This window comes from Ovis aries, chromosome 1 (assembly GCF_016772045.2).
Source record: "Ovis aries strain OAR_USU_Benz2616 breed Rambouillet chromosome 1, ARS-UI_Ramb_v3.0, whole genome shotgun sequence".
NCBI classification, from domain to species: domain Eukaryota; kingdom Metazoa; phylum Chordata; class Mammalia; order Artiodactyla; family Bovidae; genus Ovis; species Ovis aries.
The window spans coordinates 199,358,942-199,381,988 of NC_056054.1; the positions used below are offsets into that span (position 1 = coordinate 199,358,942).

The 23,047-nt window shown below is 39.1% G+C and overlaps 1 protein-coding gene and 1 non-coding gene across 2 annotated transcripts in view; both read right to left on the bottom strand.

Moving 5' to 3' along the window:
• The window catches only part of LPP (LIM domain containing preferred translocation partner in lipoma), a 750,332-nt gene that overhangs the window by 118,873 nt on the left and 608,412 nt on the right, over window positions 1–23,047 (bottom strand). The window contains exon 9 of the mRNA XM_042233292.2: window positions 13,042–13,211. Within this exon, the coding sequence (XP_042089226.1) occupies window positions 13,042–13,211 (170 nt within the window). The remainder of the gene's footprint in view (window positions 1–13,041; window positions 13,212–23,047) is intronic.
• On the bottom strand, window positions 1,442–1,514 carry TRNAS-GGA (transfer RNA serine (anticodon GGA)). Its single transcript has one exon. It is a non-coding gene; the product is annotated as a tRNA-Ser (tRNA).

Below are 23,047 nucleotides of genomic sequence, written 5' to 3' on the forward strand. Positions count from 1 at the left end.
TTCAGTAAGATCTATTGTGTGGAGAAACTATTTGTCTACTTGTTATGGTTTTATAATAGAATTTACTCTGGAGTTCTTCCTAAACTAGAGTAAAAATATAAACGTTCACTTTTTTGTTGTTTAGTTGCTAAGTCCTGTCCAACTCTTTAGCAACCTCATGGACCATCAGGCTCCTCTGTCCAAGAGATTTCCCAGGCATGGGAAATACTGGAGTGGGTTCCCATTTCCTCCTCCAGGGCATCTTCTTGATTCAAGGATCGAACCCACATCTCCTGTGTCTCCTGCACTGGCAGGCAGATTCTTTACCACTGAGCCACTGCGGAAGCCCTTTATTGATGTTAATTGCTTCAAATATCTTTTAGCATTATCAAAGAGCCCATAAAGTAAAAATAACTTTTGTGGAACATATGTATCATCCAAAATAGTTTCTGTAATTTAAAAACTCATCGTTTATGTTTGTTTGCGATTTTCAGATTTTTTAGTGTTCTCAGTGGATCTATGCATTCCTGACATCCTGAGCAACTCTTTCCCCCTCTCCTGGCATCTGATTTTACCATATTATAAGTGTAGGAGACTGAATTGTTAAATAATCTTCAAGTTAAAAAAATACTTTTGAAGACCTAGCAGGTGTGCCAGGCCCTTGTCACTGTGAAGCCCTCAGAAAGAGTATTTGCCTTGCTATAAGGAGTGACACCAGCCTCACCTGGCATCCCCTGACGCTGCAGGGAGGTGAGCAAAAAGGGAGATCCCCAAAGCAGGGTTTTTCTTTAAAGTAAGCCTTGCTGTGGGAGGGAATTACAGTGCCCCATTCAAAGTCATCAGAACATCAGAGAGCGTCCACTCTAACTCCCTGGCAATTTTTATCCGCAAGTCGGGCTTGTGTATTTGACCTTGAGCGCGGCAGCTCTTCTGATGATTCTACAGCTGGAAGCGAGACAGCTGGCTTCACTCTCACATCCTTCCTTTCAATCTTTTGCATTTACATTTCAGCAATGACTGCTCACAGGTTTCCAGAGCCAAGTTCTCTTCTTTGCTTCTTATACACAGACTCCCCATTCCAAGGTACAGCAAAGAGCAAGGAGTCAGAGTCTTAGGAGACATTGGCATCTAGAGGGGAAACCCAGTCCCTTTCCAGCTCCTTACCCCACATAAATATCAAAGCAGCCATAGACTCACATGTTGGGATAAGAACTAAGAAAAAGATTAAAAAAATGAATAAAATGTGATAACCTCCAACCCCAGCACACATACACTCTCTAAGGGTTTCAAATCAGTAAGGAAATGTGCCTGAGTCTCAAATGACTATGAGTGAGTGAGTGAAGTTGCTCAGTTGTGTCTGACTCTTTGCAAGCCCATGGACTGTAGCCCACCAGGCTCCTCCCCCATGGGATTCTCCAAGCAAGAGTACTGGAGTGGGCTGCCATTTCCTTCTCCAGGGGATCTTCCCAACTCAGGGGTTGAACCTGGGTCTCCTGCATTCCAGGCAGACGCTTTAACCTCTGAGCCACCAGGGAAGCCCAATAGAGAGGGTTAAATCCTACAAGGGGCTGCCTGGTGGCTCAGATGGTTAAGAACCTGCTGGCAATGTGGGAGACCTGGGTTCGATCCCTGGGTTGGGAAGATACCCTGGAGAAGGGAATGGCTATCCACTCCAGTATTCTTGCCTGCAGAATTCCATGGACAGAGGAGCCTGGTGGGCTACAGTCCATGGGGTCACAAAGAGTCGGACATGACTGAGCGACTAAACCACCAAATCCTATAAGAGAAGGAGAAACAAAAGACGTGCATATTCAGGAAAAGCCACATCAATTTGGGGAAGTTCCAAAAAAGCTTTTTAAGGCTGGATGACACAGATTTTCAAGTGATGGAGATGGGGAAAGGTACAAGACAGCAATCCAGTCTGGGCACAGAGAGAGAAGGCTAAGATAGCAGTGGCTAAGGGAAGTGTCCAGTTTGGTCATGTGCTGTAAGGGAATGTGTCGGAGAGAGATGGGGGTAAAAGTGAAGTATTGGGGGACTACGTCTTACAGAGAAGGGGCTGGTGGTACAGGTACATGGATCTCAAGCCTGAGCATACCTAAGAATCTGCCCCAAGAGCCTTGAAAAATATGCTAATTTCCTGGTTGCTTGTGCAGGAATTCTGGGGAGTGGTCCAGAATTTTACTTTGAATTAGGACTTCAGGGTGATCCCCTGGAGGAGGAAATGGCAACCCACTACAGTATTCTTGCCTGGAGAATCCTATGGACAGAAGAGCCGGGTAGGCTACAAACCATGGGATTGCAAAAGAGCTGGACATAACCGTGCCAATAAACAGCAGCTACATGGTGACATCAAAGCAGTGATCTCTGACACCTTTTGGGGAAACCAAGTTTCCAGAATTTCATGGCTGGCCACTGCTCCTCAGACTCAGAATTCTCAAACCAACAATCGGCTGGTAACATTCCAGAAACGGAAATGCTAGTGAATAACTGACCTTTAGTGTTTCAAGTTAGGCAAACTTCTCCTTTGCAGGTTTGGTAGGTATGTCCCTGAAGCTTGGTCTGTGAATTTATTTACCGCTCAAAGCCTGCACACATTTCTACTAAGCCCTGTCAACTTCTCTGAACCCTCACGTAGGGGTTTAGAGGTAAGAAATACCACTTCCATTCTACTTGGGATGAAATTTAAGCCAAATGAAATGAGGTGGATACGGCATGGTAGCTGGCCTAGCTGGGTGTGAATGAGGTCTGACTTTAAATTCCATATTCTTTCTCTAACATTATTTGCTGCCACATATCAGGTCCCTTAAATGAAAGACTAGATATCTTATTTAGGGCTCTTGAACTTATTTTCAGGCTTATTTTTAAGACCAGTTTGAAAGCATAAACACACACTCACACATACACACTCACTCTTTCTCTCTCTCCTTTGTCCAAACCCTTTTTCTTTTAATTGAAAATATATTTCATTTTTTCTCTTCTGAGAGTACAGAGCAGTTCAGAAGACCCTACTAATGCAGACTCCATGCTGTAGATGGGTAATTACCATTCCTTTATCCTTTAAGAGATACAAGATAAATATGAAAGAAAATGAGGAACAGACGCCTTCCCTATTTTCTTTCCACCCTTTTATCTCTAAAGTAGGAAGTTTACTGAACCACTGCCAACAATTCACTCAGCCTAATGAAGTGTATAAGTAATAGGATTAAATAATCTTAAGCCATTATTACAGTGGCCTGATGCTGACATTCATCCAAACTCTGGCAAACACCGAGTGGTGAGTTCATGCTTGATTTAAAAATAAACAAACTAGGGCAGTGGGAAGGTTCTAGCATAAAGTTTCAGAGGCATTTAACCTGGAAATCTGAAACTCTCCACCTTGGTTGGGGCTGAAGCAAATGCTGTCCTATTTCTAACCTCTCCAACCAGAATTTATGCAACCCAACATTTTCTAGGGATGTTTCTCTGGGGCCTGTAGCCGCATATGGTTAAACCTCTTCATGTCAGTCCCAAAGAAAGCAGGTAGTTCTTTGAAGGCATCAGCAAGGCTCATGGTTCCTATTCCTGCCTCTGACATTAATAAACCATATAACCCCAGACAAATCAGCCAGCTTTCTTGGGCTTTAGGATTTCTCTGCTATAAAAATGACTTTATTGAATTTCTGAGGCTCCTCCTGGCCCTTAAACAGAGTTCAAATCTATGACAACAGATCAGGATGGGAATTGGAGGAGAGGTTCTGTTCAGTTAGGTCTCTTTGTTGTTCCAGGCAGTCTACTTACATGAATGAGCTTTACTACCCTTACCAAGGTAGGACTACCTTAGAGCCTTCAGGGACGTCCGTGGAGGGCAGTAATCAAAGTCAGCAAAGGTTTGGGGTCTATCTGGGGAAAAAGGCTAAATAAAAAACCATTAGCAAAGAACATTGCAGTAACTATTCCTCTTCCACTGAAAGCTGTGCTGTTGTATAATTACAGGGTGCTGATATAAATGCCCGTTAAAGTGAGAGGTGCTTTCCAAAGCATATTCAACCCCAGAATCATTTCACTCATGAGTTAATTATTCCTGTAAAATTTTATAGCATTCTTCATTTAGATCATGTATGCCTTTAAACGTCTGTCTAGGTGCTTTATATTTTTGTTATTTCTGTATAAGGATTTTTTTCCTGTTATATTTTCTAAACATAAATTCCTAATTTTAATGTTGGTAGGTGACTAAACTTTTGTTATTCTAATACTCTAGGTTTCCTCAGATTTTCTGCAACAATTGTCATATCATCTGTAAATGTTTATACATCCTAGTGTTATAATGTTGAGTAAAAAAGTCTCAGAAATATAAGCATGATACAATGGCATTCATTGTAAATTAAGAAACAATATATGCAAACAACACAATTATATATGCATGTGTACATTCTGGTCTTCCCTGGTGGCTCAGTGGTAAAGAATCTGCCAGCAATGCCAGAGAGACAAGAGACATGGGCTCGCCCTGGATCAGGAAGACCCCCTGGAGAAGGAAATGACAACCCAGTCCAGCATTCTTGCTTGGGAAATCCTATGGACAGAGGAGTCCATGGGGGTGCCGAGAGTCAGACACGACTTAGCAACTAAATAACAACAGCAATACATATATATTAGAGATATGTAGTAAAACTACAAATAAATGCATGGCTATAATAAAAAACAAACTTAGTATAGTAGCTACCTCTATATAGGAGTCTTGAGAATGTGATTAGGGACAAGAACCTAAGAGATTTCAACTGAATTTCTAGTGTTTCATTTTTTAAACTGGATAATGTATACATGGAATTTAATCTTATTTTATTTTTTTAATTTTTGTGATGGAAATATTATGTAATTGGCATATATATATAAAACAAAGACAAGGTCATACATATATGTAAATATATATATATATAAACTTTGTTTCTAAATTTCCATTACAAAGACTAGAATGTTAAGAATAATATTAATATAATAGCAGGAATCCTACAAAGATCTAGGAAAATCTAGGAAGAAGGATCATCATTAGCTTATCAAACTTTTACATCTTTTTTTTTTTCTATTTTACTTCAGTTATTTTTTTACGTTTTTTTTTGAGTTATGGCAATTGTTTTTATTTTTAAACAAGAATATGTGATATAAGTGCCCTTTTGGCATCTATGAAGATGATTATCTAGCTTTTTTAAGAATTTGATATATCAATACAATACACTGACATGTTAAAAGATTCCCAACACTGTTCTATCATTGGAATCATGGAGTAACCTGAGTTGTTTCATTATGTGGCATTCAATCTGTTAACATTTCATTTAGAATTTCTGCATTTATGGAAGTCTGATCAGCATAGAATGCTCTTTTGGGAGCAACCTAGGTTAAGTATTATTAATCAGACCCAGGCTGGCTCTTCAAGATGATATGGGAAGCTTATGTTCTCTTGCTGAGCTCTGAAAGTTGAAATAGCACAGGAATCAGTTGTTCTTCAAAGATCTGAAAAATTCTGTTAGCGAACTTTCTCGGTTCTTTCTCAGGTGGTAGCTCTGCATTTCATCCATGCTTATGAGGTTAAGTTTCCTTCCCCTGTATTTAGTTTTGCACAGAAAATAGTCTCTTTTATATAAACTTTAAATTGCAATACTATTGAATGTCTCTAGACCTATCCTGAAAGCTTCTTTTTCATTCCTAATTTTCTTTAATTTTTATTCTTCCCTTTTTTCTGGATTATCTTCACTGGATGTTTCTTTTGTTGTGATTTTCAAAGAATAATCTCCTGGACCTAACCATTCTAATATTTTTCAGTGTATTGATAACTGCCTTTATTTCAAGTAGTCCTTTCTCCCTTTGGATTGACTTTGTTGTCCATTTCGAGCTTTTTGGGTTCATATATTTGCACTCTTTCTTGTTGCAGTGAAAGATCCTAACTTAGCATAGAATTCAACTTTGGCTGCACCCTCCTTTGTCATTCAGGGTTATCATTATCACTACTTTCTAAGAATTTTCTAATCCAAGAGTGTGTGTGTTTATCCTTTTATAGATTTCTTATCTTAACTATACTAGTGTGTACAACTCTGCCAGCCAAAATATGAACATTTCCATTTTCCTTTTAGACTATAACATGAGCTTTTCTAAGTCTTCCATGAAGATCTGGAAAGAAGATACAACCTCTTTGGTTGTATGGATTGGCTCAATCATATTATTCAACTTCTGTAATTAGTTTGTCAGAGACTACAAGAAATGTGCTAAAGTTGTATAAAGACTATGGTTTTACCATTTTGAGGCCATATTTCATCAATATTTTTATATTATATATTTCAGTGTAATGCTGTTTACTGAATAAAGGCTCAAGTTGTTCTTTGGGAACTCTGACTTAACAAAATGTTTTTTGGCTTGTTTGATGGTTTTGTCCTAAAACTATACTTTGCTATTAATACTATAGTTAGTAGGTAATTAATGTTATTTTCCTTTGGTCTGAATTTGCCGTCACATCTTTTCTAATCTCTTTATTTTTAACTATTAGTTTTATTGGTTCATGGCTTATTACCATTTTATTTGCTGTGGATTTCCCACACATGTTTTGATTAATTTATTTATCTGCTGGAATATTTCTTTGAGTCACTTTTTCAGCAAAGGGCATGTACATAAATACTCTTTTTGAGTGTCCATGGAATATTTAAAAGCTATTTCTAAGGAAGACAAGTTTGATATACTATTAAGTAATAAAAGCAAGTTATGAATTAGTATGACCTCATTGTATTTGCGTGTATGTATAAATATTTATATATTGGGTTGGCCAAAAGGTTCATACAGATTTTTTCTGTAAGTTGTTACGGAAAACCCCAAACAAGCTTTTTGACCAACCCAATAGCTGTGTGGTTACATTTACAAACATATGTCCATACTCAGATAACACTGAAATGGAAAAGAAATACGTGGTAAAATGTAAACTGTTAAAACATTTAGACAGGAGAACTATATACGTTTTAAAATATTTTCCAATTTTTCTCTAATAAGCAAATAATACTTAAAAACTGAGGTTTCATTGTTCTTTTTTTAAGAATTACTACCATAAGAACAAATAGTCTGAGCTCAATGTGGTAATAGAGAAAAATTAATTAGGAAAAAGGAAATATAGTAATAGTAAGTAAGATTTACAATTATTTGTTGGATATGTGAGAAGAATTGGACTTGAGAATCAAAAGCCAGAGTTAAGTCCTGGCCTTGACACTCATGCTCTATGGAACTAAGCAAACCAAGGTTTTCTAAAACTCAATTTATTACTACTGGGAATAAATACAATAATAATTGTATCTACTTTCTAAGATCATGAGAGAATGACATGAGATAAAAGTGCTTGAAAAAGTTAAAGCACCACACAAACATCAGTTACTTGTATATTATTTTTAACCATAAGAAGAGGCTTTTGCCTTAAGACTCAAGGCATTTCAAAGACAGCAAAAAGTAAATGCTCAAGAAAGTAAGGGGCAGCAATTTTATATTGGTAGAAGTTTAGACTTTCAGGTTCTGTAGTACTGGAAGATATGATTCATGTGGTCATCAATAAAAATCATGGAGATTTTAAGTCTATAATCCCAGGGGGCTGTCAGTATTTATATATTTTTAGAAAGCTGAACACTTGTTTCCGGGTGGCGGTATGGATCCAGCAATAAAGTGCAAGCTAGATCTGTTCCCTAGTCTTCATTTTGGCTATTACTTTGAAAACATCAAAACCACTGTAAACAGGACAAAGGATCTCCCCCTTGTCTGTTTCACAAGGTTCTAATAGGTATGGTAAGGTACAGTTAAAGAGGCTCAGGAGCATTATAAAATGCAAGGGCCTGTGCAAATGGAAGAGATAACTATTCATAGTAGTTAACATGGTTAAATCTCTCAAGAGTATGCTTGACAAATTCTCCTCTTGCTTGAACCATTTTTCTCCTTCCTGGGACGGTGCCTGAGGGATGATGTAACATTAAGAAGAAAGTGTGTGTGTGTGTGTATGTGTGTGTGTGCATGTGTGCATTTGTGTGTGTGTGTGAGAGAGAGGGAGAGAGGGAGAGGAAGATGAGAGAGCAGAGATGGGTAATTAAAAGAAGGGAAGTTCATGTGAATTTTTCAAGTTTAGTCTAAACTCTCAGGTCCTTTCCTAATACCCACATAAAGCACAGGCCATAACTGCTTTTAAAACATTTTATTAGGAGGAGTTGAGCATATAAAAGGACAAGTTCCCTGTGGAGGTACAAAACCTGCCTCTTAATGTAGCTTGAAAAGTTAGAATGTTTTGACCATAGCCATTTAGTGACAGAGAGAGCAAAAGGCAAGTGTGTGTTGGCCACTAACGCGTCAAATTCAGGAACTTTCAAGTGTTTAGTCTCCTGTGGAGTTGGCCTCCGATTTCCTGAGGTCTTTTAATCACTTAGATTGTAACTGTAATAAAAATGTCTGTACTAACTTCCACTGCTGGAGAGTTAAGGGTTGGATTCCATCCACTGTGAGTAAGAGCCCTGGTTTAGGGAACGATCCTTGGCTGCCATTTCATAAACAGACTTGCTGAGAATCTCTGATGCACTAGGTCTCTAGGTCCAGACTCTTTGGCAATGCTAAAAACACAGCAACTCTTTTATAAATCTGTACTTAGGAGTAAACCTGCCTCACTAAGGGCAGCAGGCCACATAAGTGGGAGGCACAGTTGCTGCCTATGCCAACACAAAAATCTTCTTAAGCAAAACATGAACTTCTTCTTCTCATATCTGTCCTCATGCTCTTTCTATGACATCTACTTATTTCAGTATTTCCATAGCAACTGCAGCTATGAAATTATCCCAAACTTAGAGGATTTCTAAATTCTATCAAATTAAGCTAAGGGAAAAAGCAACAATAATAATATTATTAATCAGATCAAGCCCTTATATTAGTAAACCACTTCTTCATGATGTACAAAATATTACACTTATTCACTCCTTCCCTTTGAAGACCAGGAAGAAATTATTACCTACCTTTAATAGATGAGGATACTGGTACTCAGAAATTAAATTACCTTTCTAACATCACACCAGGAGAGCAAGGACTAGAACCATGTATACTTATTTATACTACTTTTCTTCCCTAGGAAGCTTAGTGCTCTTAATTTTAATCTGTTCATTTATATAAATCCACTAGAATAACCAAAACTAAGCTTTTAAGAGACCTATCATCAAAGTAGAAAAGAATCTCATTGATTTTGCTAATTATAAAAACTCAAATTAAAAACCATTACATAATGTACCTATTAAATTGGTTCAAAACAAATGTAAACAAACCTCTTCAATAGCAGATAGAGGTTATAGTTTAATATTTGGTCTCGTTATTGCTCCTGCTTCTGAAAATAGGAAAAAAATCTTCTTAAAGAAATCTAGTAAAAGTTCTCCAAATTGATGTAAACTTGGTAACATGAATCAAAGGATTTACGTTTAGAAAGTAATTCAAAATAAAATCACATAAAACATTTTACTCAGTTATTTATAGGTATGTTATATACAATACTAAAAGATTGGAAAATACCCAATATCCTTCTAGTGGCAAATGTCTTTAAAATGTAGTATGTAAACACAATTTAAAACTAAACAAATAAAAAGCTAAAAATGGAAATTATTAACAAAGGAAAGCTATATACATATTCATATTAAATTAATCAATAGAAAATACAAAAGAAAGCATGTATAAAATTAGTAAAGAGGATTACAGTGCCTTAATGAATCAAATTTGTTTTATTACAACTATATACATGTAAGAATTAAGAATTTAAGAAATCATTGGAAAATATAAATAATCATTGTATCAAACATAAAGCCATCACTGGTGTATTTTTACCTAAATTATGTAAATAATTGATAACTAATTTAGGCAAGAATAAATTAAATTATTTTAGACTAGTCTCCTTCCTGAACTCAGAACATCAAACAGGGTAGTTCTTACACTGGAATAATTATCTAACTAAACCACTATTTTCACTATTCTGACTCCATCAATAACAACAACACAAGGCATAGACTGAGGCCCAGCGATAGGCTTTCTCCATTCTGTACAGGAGATTTTTCAGACATCTCCTTTCCACTAATGGAACAAGAGGCAGTTGAATGAATGACATTGCTGGTGCTTCCTGTTCTAAGGGCTTTGGCTCCAAGAGAGATACACACAGCCCTATGGTCCTCCTTCATACAAACTCCATCTTCAAAACAAGCATCTCATTTTATCTTCCCAGCTCCCCCACCATCCCGCTGAAGAGAACTCTACATTTTTAGTGTTGCAGCTTACTGGTCTTTTGAAATTTCAGAAGAAATTAAAATGCTAAAACATCCATCTGAGGGCTTGAGTGCTGTGCTGAACTCTGAAATCAATATCAAACCAGGGTCTTTGAGTAAAGCTTAACTGAATTCTGATAAAAATTAAATTACATTTAGAGTCACCATGGAAAGATCTCATTAAAGAAAAATCCTGATTGAAGTTTCTTCAGAGGGAATGAAGTCAAAAAGGATGGTAAGAATTTCCGTTATTTGAATTCATTCACTTTTTCCAAGGATGTGATTAAATATCACCCAGTGTTCACTGTCATGCGCATACTATAGTAACAGGCAAGCAAGCTGAAGGAAACACATCCTCAAGAATCACTGAGCTGCTATGCCTGAAATCGAGGCAGAAACCTTAGTCTACCAGAGGAAAAGCCCATATTAGCCATCTCAGACTTTCTTCAGTTTTACTACACACTTTGGAGAGTAAGCAAAGCATTTAAAAATGGGAGAGGAGTGTGTCTGAGATTTCCAAGCGTGATGCATCTCACTGCACGTTTGGTGCTCACTTTTCAAAAGTGCTAAATAGGCCAGAAATTTTATAAAAATTAATTTCAGAGCAATATTCATCCCACTACTGTTCCCTGAGCCAGCCCAGTGTGCTTTACAAGAATTGCCACATTTCACATTTGTAAGTCTTGGGAAAAATCCTGCAATAATCACCATTATATATGAAAAAACAGACTTAGAAAGATCAAGCAACTTTCCCGAGGAGATGCAGTTTTAAGTGATGTAACCAAATTCAAACCCATGCTCTTCATACTGTGTTATGCTGTTTCCCAATATTGTCCATGTGATTCCTAACTAGGAAGGGATGAAAACTAAAGCAGGCAGCCGCTGGAGCATCAGCCAATGATCTGGCAGTGAGAATCAACAGTGCCTCCAAAAAAGGGTGAAAAATAGACACAAGAACTACAAAAAAACCCCACTATTATGCAATCATTTAGTGTATGGACAAACAGCCATAGGTGCTTCTGGGAGCTCTGCTGACATTGCCACAGAGCCCACCGCAATAAATAATTTCACTGTGGCCCTAGATCATTGTGAATGACAATCCACACTACTTTTTTACAGGGGATTTTGCAATTTTCTCTTTCAACAGAGATTTTTAACAGCGGTATTTTAAACATTCTTATTTCTTAAAGATGTAGATTTTGTTCACTAGACCTTTCCTGATACGTAATTGTTCCTTCCAAATCAATGGGACATCACTGTTTGTATTTATATTCTGGATAAACTAAAGCCTTATTGTATCTGCACTGAATATGAGACTAGTGTAAACCACTCAGCTCTGACACTAATAAAATGACATAAGTCATTTTCTTCCTCTCTGTATTCTCACTTCTAAAGAGAGGAGTTAGACAAATGATCTTAAGGTTTTTTTTTCCAGCTCCAACATTGTGTGGCACTATAATGATGCTATATGTGACTAAGTTGCCTTTAGGGAGGAAAATGAGATAAAATGGAACTGGAGAGATGCAAAACAATATTTCATCTTGCAAAATCTTAATCTCAAAGAGATTTCAGATCTGTGCTACAGATTCCAGGGCTGCAATGAGTTAGAGCTGTCAGATAATGGGAAAATCCCAATGAGGCCAGAAACTTCTGCAATAAACTTGAACCTCAGGGCTCCGCCAAGCTATGTATAGCTTCTAATACCTTGCACCCCAGGTTTCTCTTATGTTGAAATGCTGTGGGGGCTGAAGGCCAAATCATGCCTCTTGTGTGGGTTTGCAAAAAAGCACTACTTTTTCCACTGATAAGCATTCAACAGACAGATAAAATCATGTAGAAGGATGGCAAGGAAATTTACTTTAGATTTTAAAAGTTTATGTTCATTTACCAAACTGCTCTATCAGAAGACAGCTTAATGTGTAGATTTAAGTAGCCTGGCAAACAGCTAAGATAATGGGCCAAGTATTTTATAGTCACTCAACTATGTTATTAAAACATAATTGTGAATTTAAGGAAAGGAAACAGCACAACTATTTTCCTCTAAGGTACTCTAAGATATCAGTAGTTTATCTACTTGCATCACTGAAAATTTGCTAGGTATGACAGGCTAAGGGCTTCCCTGGTGGCTCAGTGGTAAAGAATTCACCTGCTAATGCAGGAGACATGGATTTGATTCCTGGGTCGGGAAGATCCCCTGGAGAAGGAAATGAGGAAATTGCAACCCACTCTAGTATTCATGCCTGGGAAAACTCATGGACAGAGGAGCCTGGTGGGGCTTCAGTCCATGGGGTCCCAAAAGAGTTGGATACAACTTAGAGGACTAAATAACAATGACAGGTAAGAGAAATTCTGGGTAGAAAGAAGCTGCTTCAATCATCCCAGGAGTTTGAAAGAGTACTTAAAATTCCCAAGGCCCTGCAACATGTTTCTCTACAAATATGACATCAAATATAGAGTGAGGCTTAATAATCAGAGGTGTGACTCCGAGACTTGGGAAACCTGATGCTTCAAGGGGGAACGTGTTAGCTTGTACATATATGCTTGTAAGCCCCAGGGTGCTGATCTTCCTGGCAGACCACTAACTGAATGGTAGCCCCAGCCAATGCACCTTTTGACCTCAAATGAACAGGGGACATAGGGATAAAAATTAAGATATGCCAGATACACTAGCACAGTTTGAAATCTAATCAGAAGCAAAGACCCGAGGGCTACATTTGATCTGGAGTCATCTATATTTTGCCATAGAAGTCATTCTAGTAAATTACCCAAGGACCGAATCTGAACTTACGATGTAGCAGGGCTCGCAGTAGGCTTTCTTCTCCACCGCGTAGAAGGGCTGCCCTCGGAGCTTGTTGTTACAGATGATGCAGGTGAAACAATCCACGTGGAAGACCTGATCCATGGCAGTGCATCCGGTCCCTTCTCCAACTACGTTTTCGCCACAGCGAGCACAGCGGCCTGGAAGAAAAAAGGGATTGACGGTAAAGAACACCTTCAGTTCTTCTGAAGAGGACACCATGGGCGACACAGTACAGCTGTCAAGTGAGCAGCAGCAACAGGGTCACCACCAATCCATCACCATCAAGCTCACAGGGACCACGGCAGCTGCCACGAGGCCAGCACCAAGGGGATCTTACAAACCAGCTGAGGAGCTGGCTCTCTTAGACGAGGCCTCACGGGAAGTGACCATGTAGAACGCAGGTCTTCTGATGGGGAGGCCAGCGCTCTGCCTCTGATCTCACACAGAAACATAAGAGGAACTCGACTAAGGATGGTGGGAGTGGAAAGCACAGGATTCTTTCTCCTTGGGGCTACCAGTTAGACTGTGAGGAAACTGGGTCCAGACTCAAACTTCAGCTCCTTCTACAAAAGCCTGGGTTGCAAAGCCTCTGCATCCAGTCCTTAGTGACAGGCAGATTAAAAACAAAACTAGTCTCTTTTATTTCCAGACAGCACTGATTGTTTTTTCTCATACTGAGCTGGAATGCTTCCTCACTGTTACCCAATAGTCCCAGTTCTGTCTTTTAAGGCCTCAAGAAATACGTCTCATTTCTTACACTTGACACCCTTTAAGATATTACAACTCAGCGTCGCCTCTAAATCTGCTTACAGTTTGACTATCCCTTAATCCTGCCACAGTTCCACAGACTGTAGGGTTCTGAGTCCCTCATGGTTGTGACTGTCATTGTCCAGCCCAGTGCTCTGTAAATTTTCAGCATAATACATTGATTCCTGGGGCTCCTGACCACATATGGACATCGTGTTTAGCTTGAAAAAAAACTGCATTAAGTTTTTAACTAGAACATTAAAATGTAATTAAAAAAAATTATGTCATTGAAAGGCATTGTGCTGGCTACAGTCTATATCCATAACTGACTTCATTTTGGAAATCTTAAGCCAGAGGCCACAGTCACATTCATTTTCCCCTTCTTATTCTTTATTTCTATGAAGGCAAAAAGTCTTAACAGGTTATTACAAGTTCATTGGAAATGTCAGTAAGAATCGACAGACTTTTACAAATAAGCTTTAGCAAACCTAGTGCTTTTCTTGGTGCTTTATATATATTAACTCACTTCATATTCACAATAACTTATATGGCAAGTACTATTGCTATCGTTTCCTTACAGATGAGGAAACTGGGTTACAAGAGTGGTTAACTGCCTTCTAACCCAAGCAGCCTAACTTCAGTGTTGATGGTCGTAACCACTCTGCTATCTTGCCTCTGCTTAGTTCTGTGCATTAGGATTGCACACAGAGCTGACACTATGGATAAATCTCTTACTAAAGACTGCTTTCAGTGCTCCATCACATTGGATTGACTACCATTTAACACCTAAAAGGGATGGGGGTTAAATAGTTCAACTCAGGAGAAAAGAGGCAAAGGTGTTTCTAACTTCCTCTGGTTGCATTGGTCCTGGGAAGTGTTTCTTAATATATTTTGTTGCAGAATTTAAATATAGACCAAACTTTAGAACATTTTCCCTCTAAAGAATAGACCCAACTATAGAACATTTTCCTCCTAAAGAATAAGAAATATTAAATGCTGAAAAAAATGTCAAACTCTTCAGCGCTTGATATTTTTTTGAAGTCTTGATATCATATTCTTGATATTTGATACACTTTAATAAACTGTGTGGCTTGATTAACAAATTTATATCAAAGAGTGAACTTGTATCTGTTTTTATTATAAGATGTATAACCTTAGGAAAGTACTTTAAAATTTTAGACTGTCATTCCCTTCAGTAACAAAGCTAGGACTACCATATGGCACCACTGTTGTGAATTCAGAAAAAAAAAAAAAAACTCAACTGCTTTACTAGAAAGTTCACTATACTATATTTGAAAAGGATGCTAAAAGTCTTGAGACTTTATGCCACTATCTGATAATATTTTATTACAAAGAACATACTGGAAATTGCAGGTGAATGGATCACCAGTGCATAAAATATAATTCAAAAAATTACATCATAATCACAGCTTTCAAAAATGTTTTTCTCAACTGCTTGTGCAAAGTAATCACATTCACTCCAGTGTATATAGATTCATTTCCAGTATTTATACTAGCATCGTGTTCACTAACACATTTATAATATTTAGCTGAACTGATCTTTATGGTATTATCTTTATGACTCTTTTTTCTACTTTAAAAGAATCATTCAAACCACTGATCTAGTCTGGAAAAGTGAACAAATAGTGTAATGAAATAATAATCCTTTTAAAATGTAGATTTAGCAGCCGCAGGAAAAAAATACTAATATGAAAATACTGTGAGCTGAATAGCACTGTTAGTGAACATCAGTTAAACACCACCAATCCACACAGGTTTCGTGGTACATATGCAATCATTAAGAACGTGATGATTCATTACGCCAGTCCAGGTTTGATATAGGATCCTTGGGGCTGGTGCACTGGGATGACCTGGAGGGATGGTACAGGGAGGGAGGTGGGAGGGGGGTTCAGGATGGGGAACATGTGTATGCCCATTGTGGATTCATGTTGATGTGTGGCAGAACCAATACAATATTGTAAAGTAATTAGCCTCCAATTAAAATAAATAAATTTAAATTTTAAAAAAAGAATGTGATGATTCATTAAATCATATTGGATTCCTGTGAATATTATAATTTTATATTTTATATTCATTAAATGCAAATCAACAAAATAATTATTTACTACTCTTGCCTTTTGTAGACACCAAACTGGACTTCTTGATACTCCATCAGGGACTACCAGTGATCTGTAGACTACAGTTTGGAAAAAAATTTGTTCTGGTCAAATGTTATTGACTATTAGTCATGGTGGTTGATGAGGCAGGTAGAGGTAGCAATTATGATTCCAGAGCATGGTTGCCCAAAGTGTCAAGTCTGGAATCCAAAGGCCTGAGCTTACATGGTTTATAGAGAATTTGAGAGCTACCGATAAGGATCTAGGGGAAAATTTCAATCACTGATTAACGGGAAAGGTCAGAACAGAGCCCTGAAGGTCAGGATGAAGGTCAGATAAGCTTTGGAATTCTCACTGTATTTAACAGGCATTCCTTAAGCTATTCACTTTTTGTCCAGTTCTATAATCTTTATGCTGGAGAAGGAAATGACAACCCACTCCAGTATTCTTGCCTGGAGAATCCCATGGATAGAGGAACCTGGCAGGCTACAGTTCACAGGGTCACAAAGAGTTGGACATGACTGAAGTGACTTAGCACACAGCACAAAATCTGTATGATACCAGGAAAGGAATTAGACCACGTCACTGGCTTTCACATTAATTGCGAGACTATATACATCCTGCAATCACATGACAAAATGCGGTGTCGTCTGAGAAAGTGCTTTGGAGACGTGGAAGGAACACTACACCTGAGACGGCTCAGGAAAGGTTTTGTGGAGAAAGAGGCATTTAAGTCCAACCTTAAAGGATGGAATTGTGACAAGTAGGGATGGAAGAGAGAAAAACATTCGAGTTTTTCCACAAGAGGGGATGAGTGGCTAGGCTTCCTGGATCCAAAACCTCTGCAGTGGCTGGGTGGAAGAACAACAAGGTTTTGTCCTTTCAGCTATGAAAGCAGATGGACTGTGTTCACAAGGAACAGTCTTCTCCTTTATATTTTGGAGAATATTCTTCCAGAGTGGGTCAGGCTAATATGCTAGACCCAGACATGACCAGCACTGGTGCTTCCTGTACTTTTCCTATTCTTGGGAGAAATCGGGGACACCAGGCTGGAGGGCAGTCAGTCTGGCACCTTTAAAATCACAGGCACAGAAAGAGCGGAGAACAAAAATTAAAAATAGCACTACACATCAGCAGGACGGAAAAGGTGCCCGAATGTTCCCTTTTTGTATTAACAAAAATTTACAAACTATGCCTTTTATGGAGGCATTCACAAAGGAAAGAAAGTTACTCTAGCATAGTTCATCCTTGCTCCTAGAGGGGCTGGTGCTGCACGTCATTAAAAGCATCCCATGATCTTGCTGCCAATCTTAGAGAGAAGTTTCTCAGTGCTTTTAAAGGAGAAAAACCAGGGGAATGGTACCAGACTTGGAGGCATCAGAGCATGAAGGAAACATAATTGATTAGGGGCCAATGGGAAGCTAAGGGTCAAGATCAGCTCCAAGGCTGGTGAGAGGAGCTTATTGGCAAAGCTCAGCATAGTAACCTAATGGCAGAGGGCTAGACAGCCTGGGGAGAATTTTGTCAGTGAATTGAGATGCCTGAACTAATGAAAAAGTGTCCCTGTATTTTTGTTTGTTGTACATATGGCTTTATATCGACCATGGAGCCAGTCGGAGATTCTTCCTACCGCTCCCCCTTCATCTCCCTTACCCCAGCAACTATCACAATCTCTGCAAAATCTCTGAAATGCTTCTTTTCCCTCTCATGTCTGCTGACCACATTGGGCATATTATCTTTCATGGGCCATTGCAATGAATTCTTGATTGTTCTGCTTTCTCTGATTTACTCCCTCTTACAAATGTAAAGAGGGCTTCCCTGGTGGCTCAGTAACAAAGAATCTGCCTGCCAATCTAAGTTCGATCCCTGGACCACGAAGATCCACTGAAGAAGGAAATGGCAACACACTCCAGTATTCTTGCCTGGGAAATCCCATGGATAGGGGAGCCTGGTGGGCTATAGCCCATGGGATTGCTTAAGAGTCGAACATGACTTAGCAACTAAAAACAACAGGGAATGGGAAGGCTTTATGGTAGTCTTACCGCTTGAGCTCATTTGAAAAGACCCTGATGTTGGGAAAGATTAAAGGCAGGAAGAGAAGGAGATGACAGAGGATGAGATGGTTAGATGGCATCACTGACTCAATGGACATAAGTTTGGGTGAACTCCAGGAGTTGGTGATGGACAGGAAGGCCTGACGTGCTGGGGTTCATGGGGTTGCAAAGAGTTGGACGTGACTGAGTGACTGAACTGAACTGAACTGAACCACTTGAGCTAAGTCTAGAAGTTTAGTTTTTGAAAAAGTCACTTTAGGAATGGCATGGGTACAGAATGGCATTACAGGCAAATCTAGTTAAACTAGGGAGGTAAACTAGTGGGATTTGGGTTTTCCTTTTTAATGGTTTCAGCTTTCTCTTCTTGTCATGTGAATTTATTTCCTGCACAATGTGAAAATACAATTTCATTTAAAAATGATGTCCTTGTGACAAGTACAGAATTAATAAAGTAGATCATAGACCACGTTATGCAAACCCTCCTTGTTTCCGAGGTGAGACTGAAAATATCCACAGTACTTTTGATAATTGGTACCATGGCAAAAGAAGTTAACATACTCCCAGACTGAAGCTTTATTCAGCATCAAATGTGTACTAGTACAGAGACTTGCCTGGCAGTCCATTGGTTAAGACTCCACTTCTACTTCCCGGGGTGAGGTTTTGATCCTGGGCCTGGAAACTATTAATAAGATACTGCATGCCATGTGGCACTCACAAAAAGAATAAATAAAAAATTAAAAAAGAAAAAGTAAACTAGTATATTTATGCAGACATAAAGCCAGGTCACATTTGTCTTCATACCATCCTTGCTAACTGACTTAGAAATTTCAGGCATAAGCAAAATTAATATTCTATCTTTAAATATTATAATGAAACTCTATATGCCAACTGTGTGATGCATCGGCTTTCTTACTAAGTACCTTCTAAAATATATTCTGAACAAAGTCCTGTTCCAAAAGTTGAATCAATAAGGTTATACCAGGGTAGTGAAATGATAGCAAGTTATTCCTAGAAGAAAGCTTGCTCCATTTTATCCTCTGTGTACCCACTGGAGTTATCTTCGTAAAGTACAGCTTCTGTTAAACCTATTCAGAAATGATCTTCCACTGAAGGTACAAAAGATCATAGAACAAGTTTGCATTCTTCATGTGACAGGTCCATATGCCATTCACTGAAGGTTCTAGGATGATGGCACTTTCTATTCAGCACAGCTTTTACTTTATGGAGCCATGTAGTATTGATGCATGTAATAATAGACAACCTGTTTTTGTAAATTGCTTAAGTCCTAGGACAGTGATTCTCAACCTTGCTAGTATGTTGAAATAATCTGGAGAATTAAAAAAACAAAACAAAACACTGATCTCTGGGTCCCAGCTCCAGAGGTTCTGATTTCCTTGGACTGAGTTGGGGTGTCTTAGGATTGGACTTTTTAAAAGCTCTCCAGGTGATTACAATGTTCAGGCAAGTCATGCTACTGTTCCAAGGGGTGCATGTTTTTCTATTGCTCGTCAGGATAACAGCTGATAGCTATTGCCCGAAGACTTACTTCATCTGCATGCAAGACAGTTAGGGAACAGACTGTTAACCATGAGTTGGCTGAAAAAATTAGAGAATTTTCTGTGGCATCATAATATATCTTACTTTTCATGAACAACAGTAATTTCCCTAATGCTGTCTCTTTATGTCTTAGACTGAAGAGTTGTTAGTGGCTTTCCATCCATTGATAACATACATGAAGAGAATCAGCTAAGTTACCATAAAATAATTTGCCAGCATCAAGCCAGAGAAAGCAGTTCACATATATTAAATACAAGCCCACCTACAGAACAGGCTTCTTTTGTGCTGTAAATAAATTTAATATATGGCACTGCTATATGGCCTTGGAAAATACAAAACACACAATGTCAACAAAAAGCCATTTAAGGTGTGATATCACATTCCATACATCATACCTCAAACTGAGACTATTTTTTTGGACTCTACTCTTAAATAATGTGCCAATATCCAGTCTCCTATTGTCAGTGAATCCTGAAATCCTTATCATGTATTAAAAGCTGGGCTGAGGACACATCTAACTTTGTCACTGCTTGTGTGTAAATAATTATACTACTTCACTGTTATTGCTTAAATGGTCCTTGCAGAGACAGCTCGCAGATTCGATGGGCACCTGGATGGAGAGGAGAAGCAGAGGGCTGATGGCTCTTCTCTCTTTCTCTTCCCTGTTCTCCCTCTCATACACACACATGCATGGACAACACGAAAAGGAGCAATGACTATGATAGCACTAGAACCAGTGGTAAATACATAAAGCTTTTGGAAGGAGACACAATACAAAGCATTTTAGTACAAAATTAGAAGTTAAGCTAAGTAACAAGAAAACAAAATAGGTTCCCCAAATTCATCAGAAAGAATGGTTCAGGAATGGGTGAACAGAGGCCTGAGTAACAAATCTGATGAGATGGAGAACCTGGTGACTTACTAGTAAAAGTCATTACAAAGTCTAACCATGCGGTGATTTGTTTACAGATACCTATTTGCTTGGGCTTCCCTGGTAGCTCAGCTGGTAAAGAATCCACCTGCAATGCAGGAGACCCCGGTTCGACTCTTAGATCGGGAAGATCCACTGGAGAAGGGATAGGCTACCCACTTCAGTATTCCTGGGCTTCCCTGGTGGCTCAGCTGGTAAAAAAAAATCTGCCTGTGATGTGGGAGACCTGGGTTCAATCCCTGGGTTCAGAAGATCCTCGGGAGAGGGGAAAGGCTACACACTCCAATATTCTGGCCTGGAGCATTCCATGGACTCTATAGTCCATGTGGTCGCTAAAGTCAGACACAACTGAGCAACTTTCACTTTCACATATTTGCTTAGGTTGGACCTTCAGGTAGGCAGGTAAATTGGGAGGGGGAATCCCACATAGGGCTGCAAAAACAAGCATGTTTCACTAAAATAAATATACCACTTCGCAAGGAAGCATAACAAAGACATAAAAGAAAACTACTGTATTTCATCCTCTGGGGCAGACACTGCATTAAATATTCTATATACATTATCTTACTTAGTGCCATCAACCTTTCTTTATTCTTATTTTATAGATAAGAAACCTGGGGTTAAGTCACTTGGTCGAAGTCTCAAAGGTAGAAATGAGGTGAGACTGGGATGGGAATCAGATCAGATTTCTAAAGCCCATCTTTTTAATCATCACATGGTTTTCTAGGAACACACTGCATTATGCAATCATATCTGTGATGTTTTCAGCATTGCTGAGGAGCAGGATCTATTCTCACTCTCAGGGAAAAAAAGGAAGCCAGTAGAGCATTACTTTTCCAATCCCTCAAGCCTCAGGAGAGCTTAGCATCAGGGTTGGCTACACATGCGGAAATCAGTACAGGTAAGGATCCTTCAGAAAAGAGCCTGAAATGTTGAACCTCAAACTCTGGCTCCCCACCAGGTACATTTTAAAAATAATACAGATGGCCATACTCCACTTAAACACATTCTGATTCATTTGGTCTGGAGTGGGGACTGATATCATGATGCTAATGTGCAGACAGGTTGGGGACCTTTGTCCTAAAGGAAACCACGTGTTCATGTGTTCCACAAAGCGGAGTTTATCCAGAGTATTCTTAGAAAGTGGTGAGGTTTGGGACCAAAGTCCTGGCCCTCAGGAGCTACATCCTAGGAAACTGCAGAGGGAGTGAGTTGGCCACCAGCCACCCTGGTGCTGCTGCTGCTGCTGCTAAGTCGCTTCAGTCGTGTCCGACTCTGTGCGACCCCTTAGACGGCAGCCCACCAGGCTCCCCCATCCCTGGGATTCTCCAGGCAAGAACACTGGAGTGGGTTGCCAGTTCCTTCTCCAATGCATGAAAGTGAAAAGTGAAAGCGAAGTCGCTCAGTCATGTGCGACTCTTAGCGACCCCATGGACTGCAGCCCACCAGGCTCCTCCACCCATGGGATTTTCCAGGCCAGAGTCCTGGAGCGGGGTGCCATTGCCTTCCCCGACCCTGGTTCTAACCTTCACTAAACTAATATGCACAGGCACTGTGGTAAGGACAATCACGTTCTGACAACAACTTCCAGTCTCAGGAGGAGAAGCACAAACACAAAGGAAAACCAGACAACACAACAAAAGCAAAACAAAAAACAACACTGCTTTGCAATTTGGGATACAATACCTGGTGCCCTTTGAACAAAATTAGGTATTCCATGGTATAAAGGCAATCAGACAGAACTGCAAGTCTTGCCTTGTTACTCACTAGCTAGCTGTGGGAGCCTAAACAAGTTTCCTGAATTCTCTGAGCCTGAAGTCCCTTATTTTTAAAATAAGCAGTTGTGTCATCTATCCAGTTATTCTTTCAACCCGTCAACAGATACACTTACTGAGTTGCTATTGTGTTCTAAGTCCTGTGACAGTGGTTACCTTTACTCAGCCTCTATAAAAAGGAATGGATAAACAACAAGGTCCTATTGTATAGCACAGAGAACTGTACTTAGCATCCTATGATAAACCATGATGGGAAAGAATGCAATATATACACGAATATACTATAAATATGTGTGTGTTTATGTGTGTGCGTGTGTGTGTATATATATATATAGAGAGAGATAACTGAATCATTGTTGTACAGCAGAAATTAACACAACATTGGAAATCAACTATTCTTCAATTAAACAAATTTTTTAAAAAGGCCATGACAATGACTGCCTTGACTATCTGGTCACCAAGTTCAATGACAGGAACAGCTACAAAGTGCCGAGTACAGGCCTTGCTTCTTTCTCCCTCCAACTACAGGAGGCAGAGAACAACTTAAAATGAAGAGGACCAGAGGTGGATGCTCTGAATCCTCCTCTGAAGATAGTGGTCCACGTGAGGGTAAGAGGCAGTTGCATCTGTGAGGCAGTTATAAGATGTTTACCAATGTGGTACTAGTATAATTTAGTGCTAGAAATTCAATCCCAAACTTGAAAAAGTTTGTGGACCCCAGAATGATGATAATCGTCAAGGTTTATTCAGCACTTATTTGCCAAGCACTGTTTTAAGGCTTTAAATATTTTATCTCAAGTAATCCTTCCAACA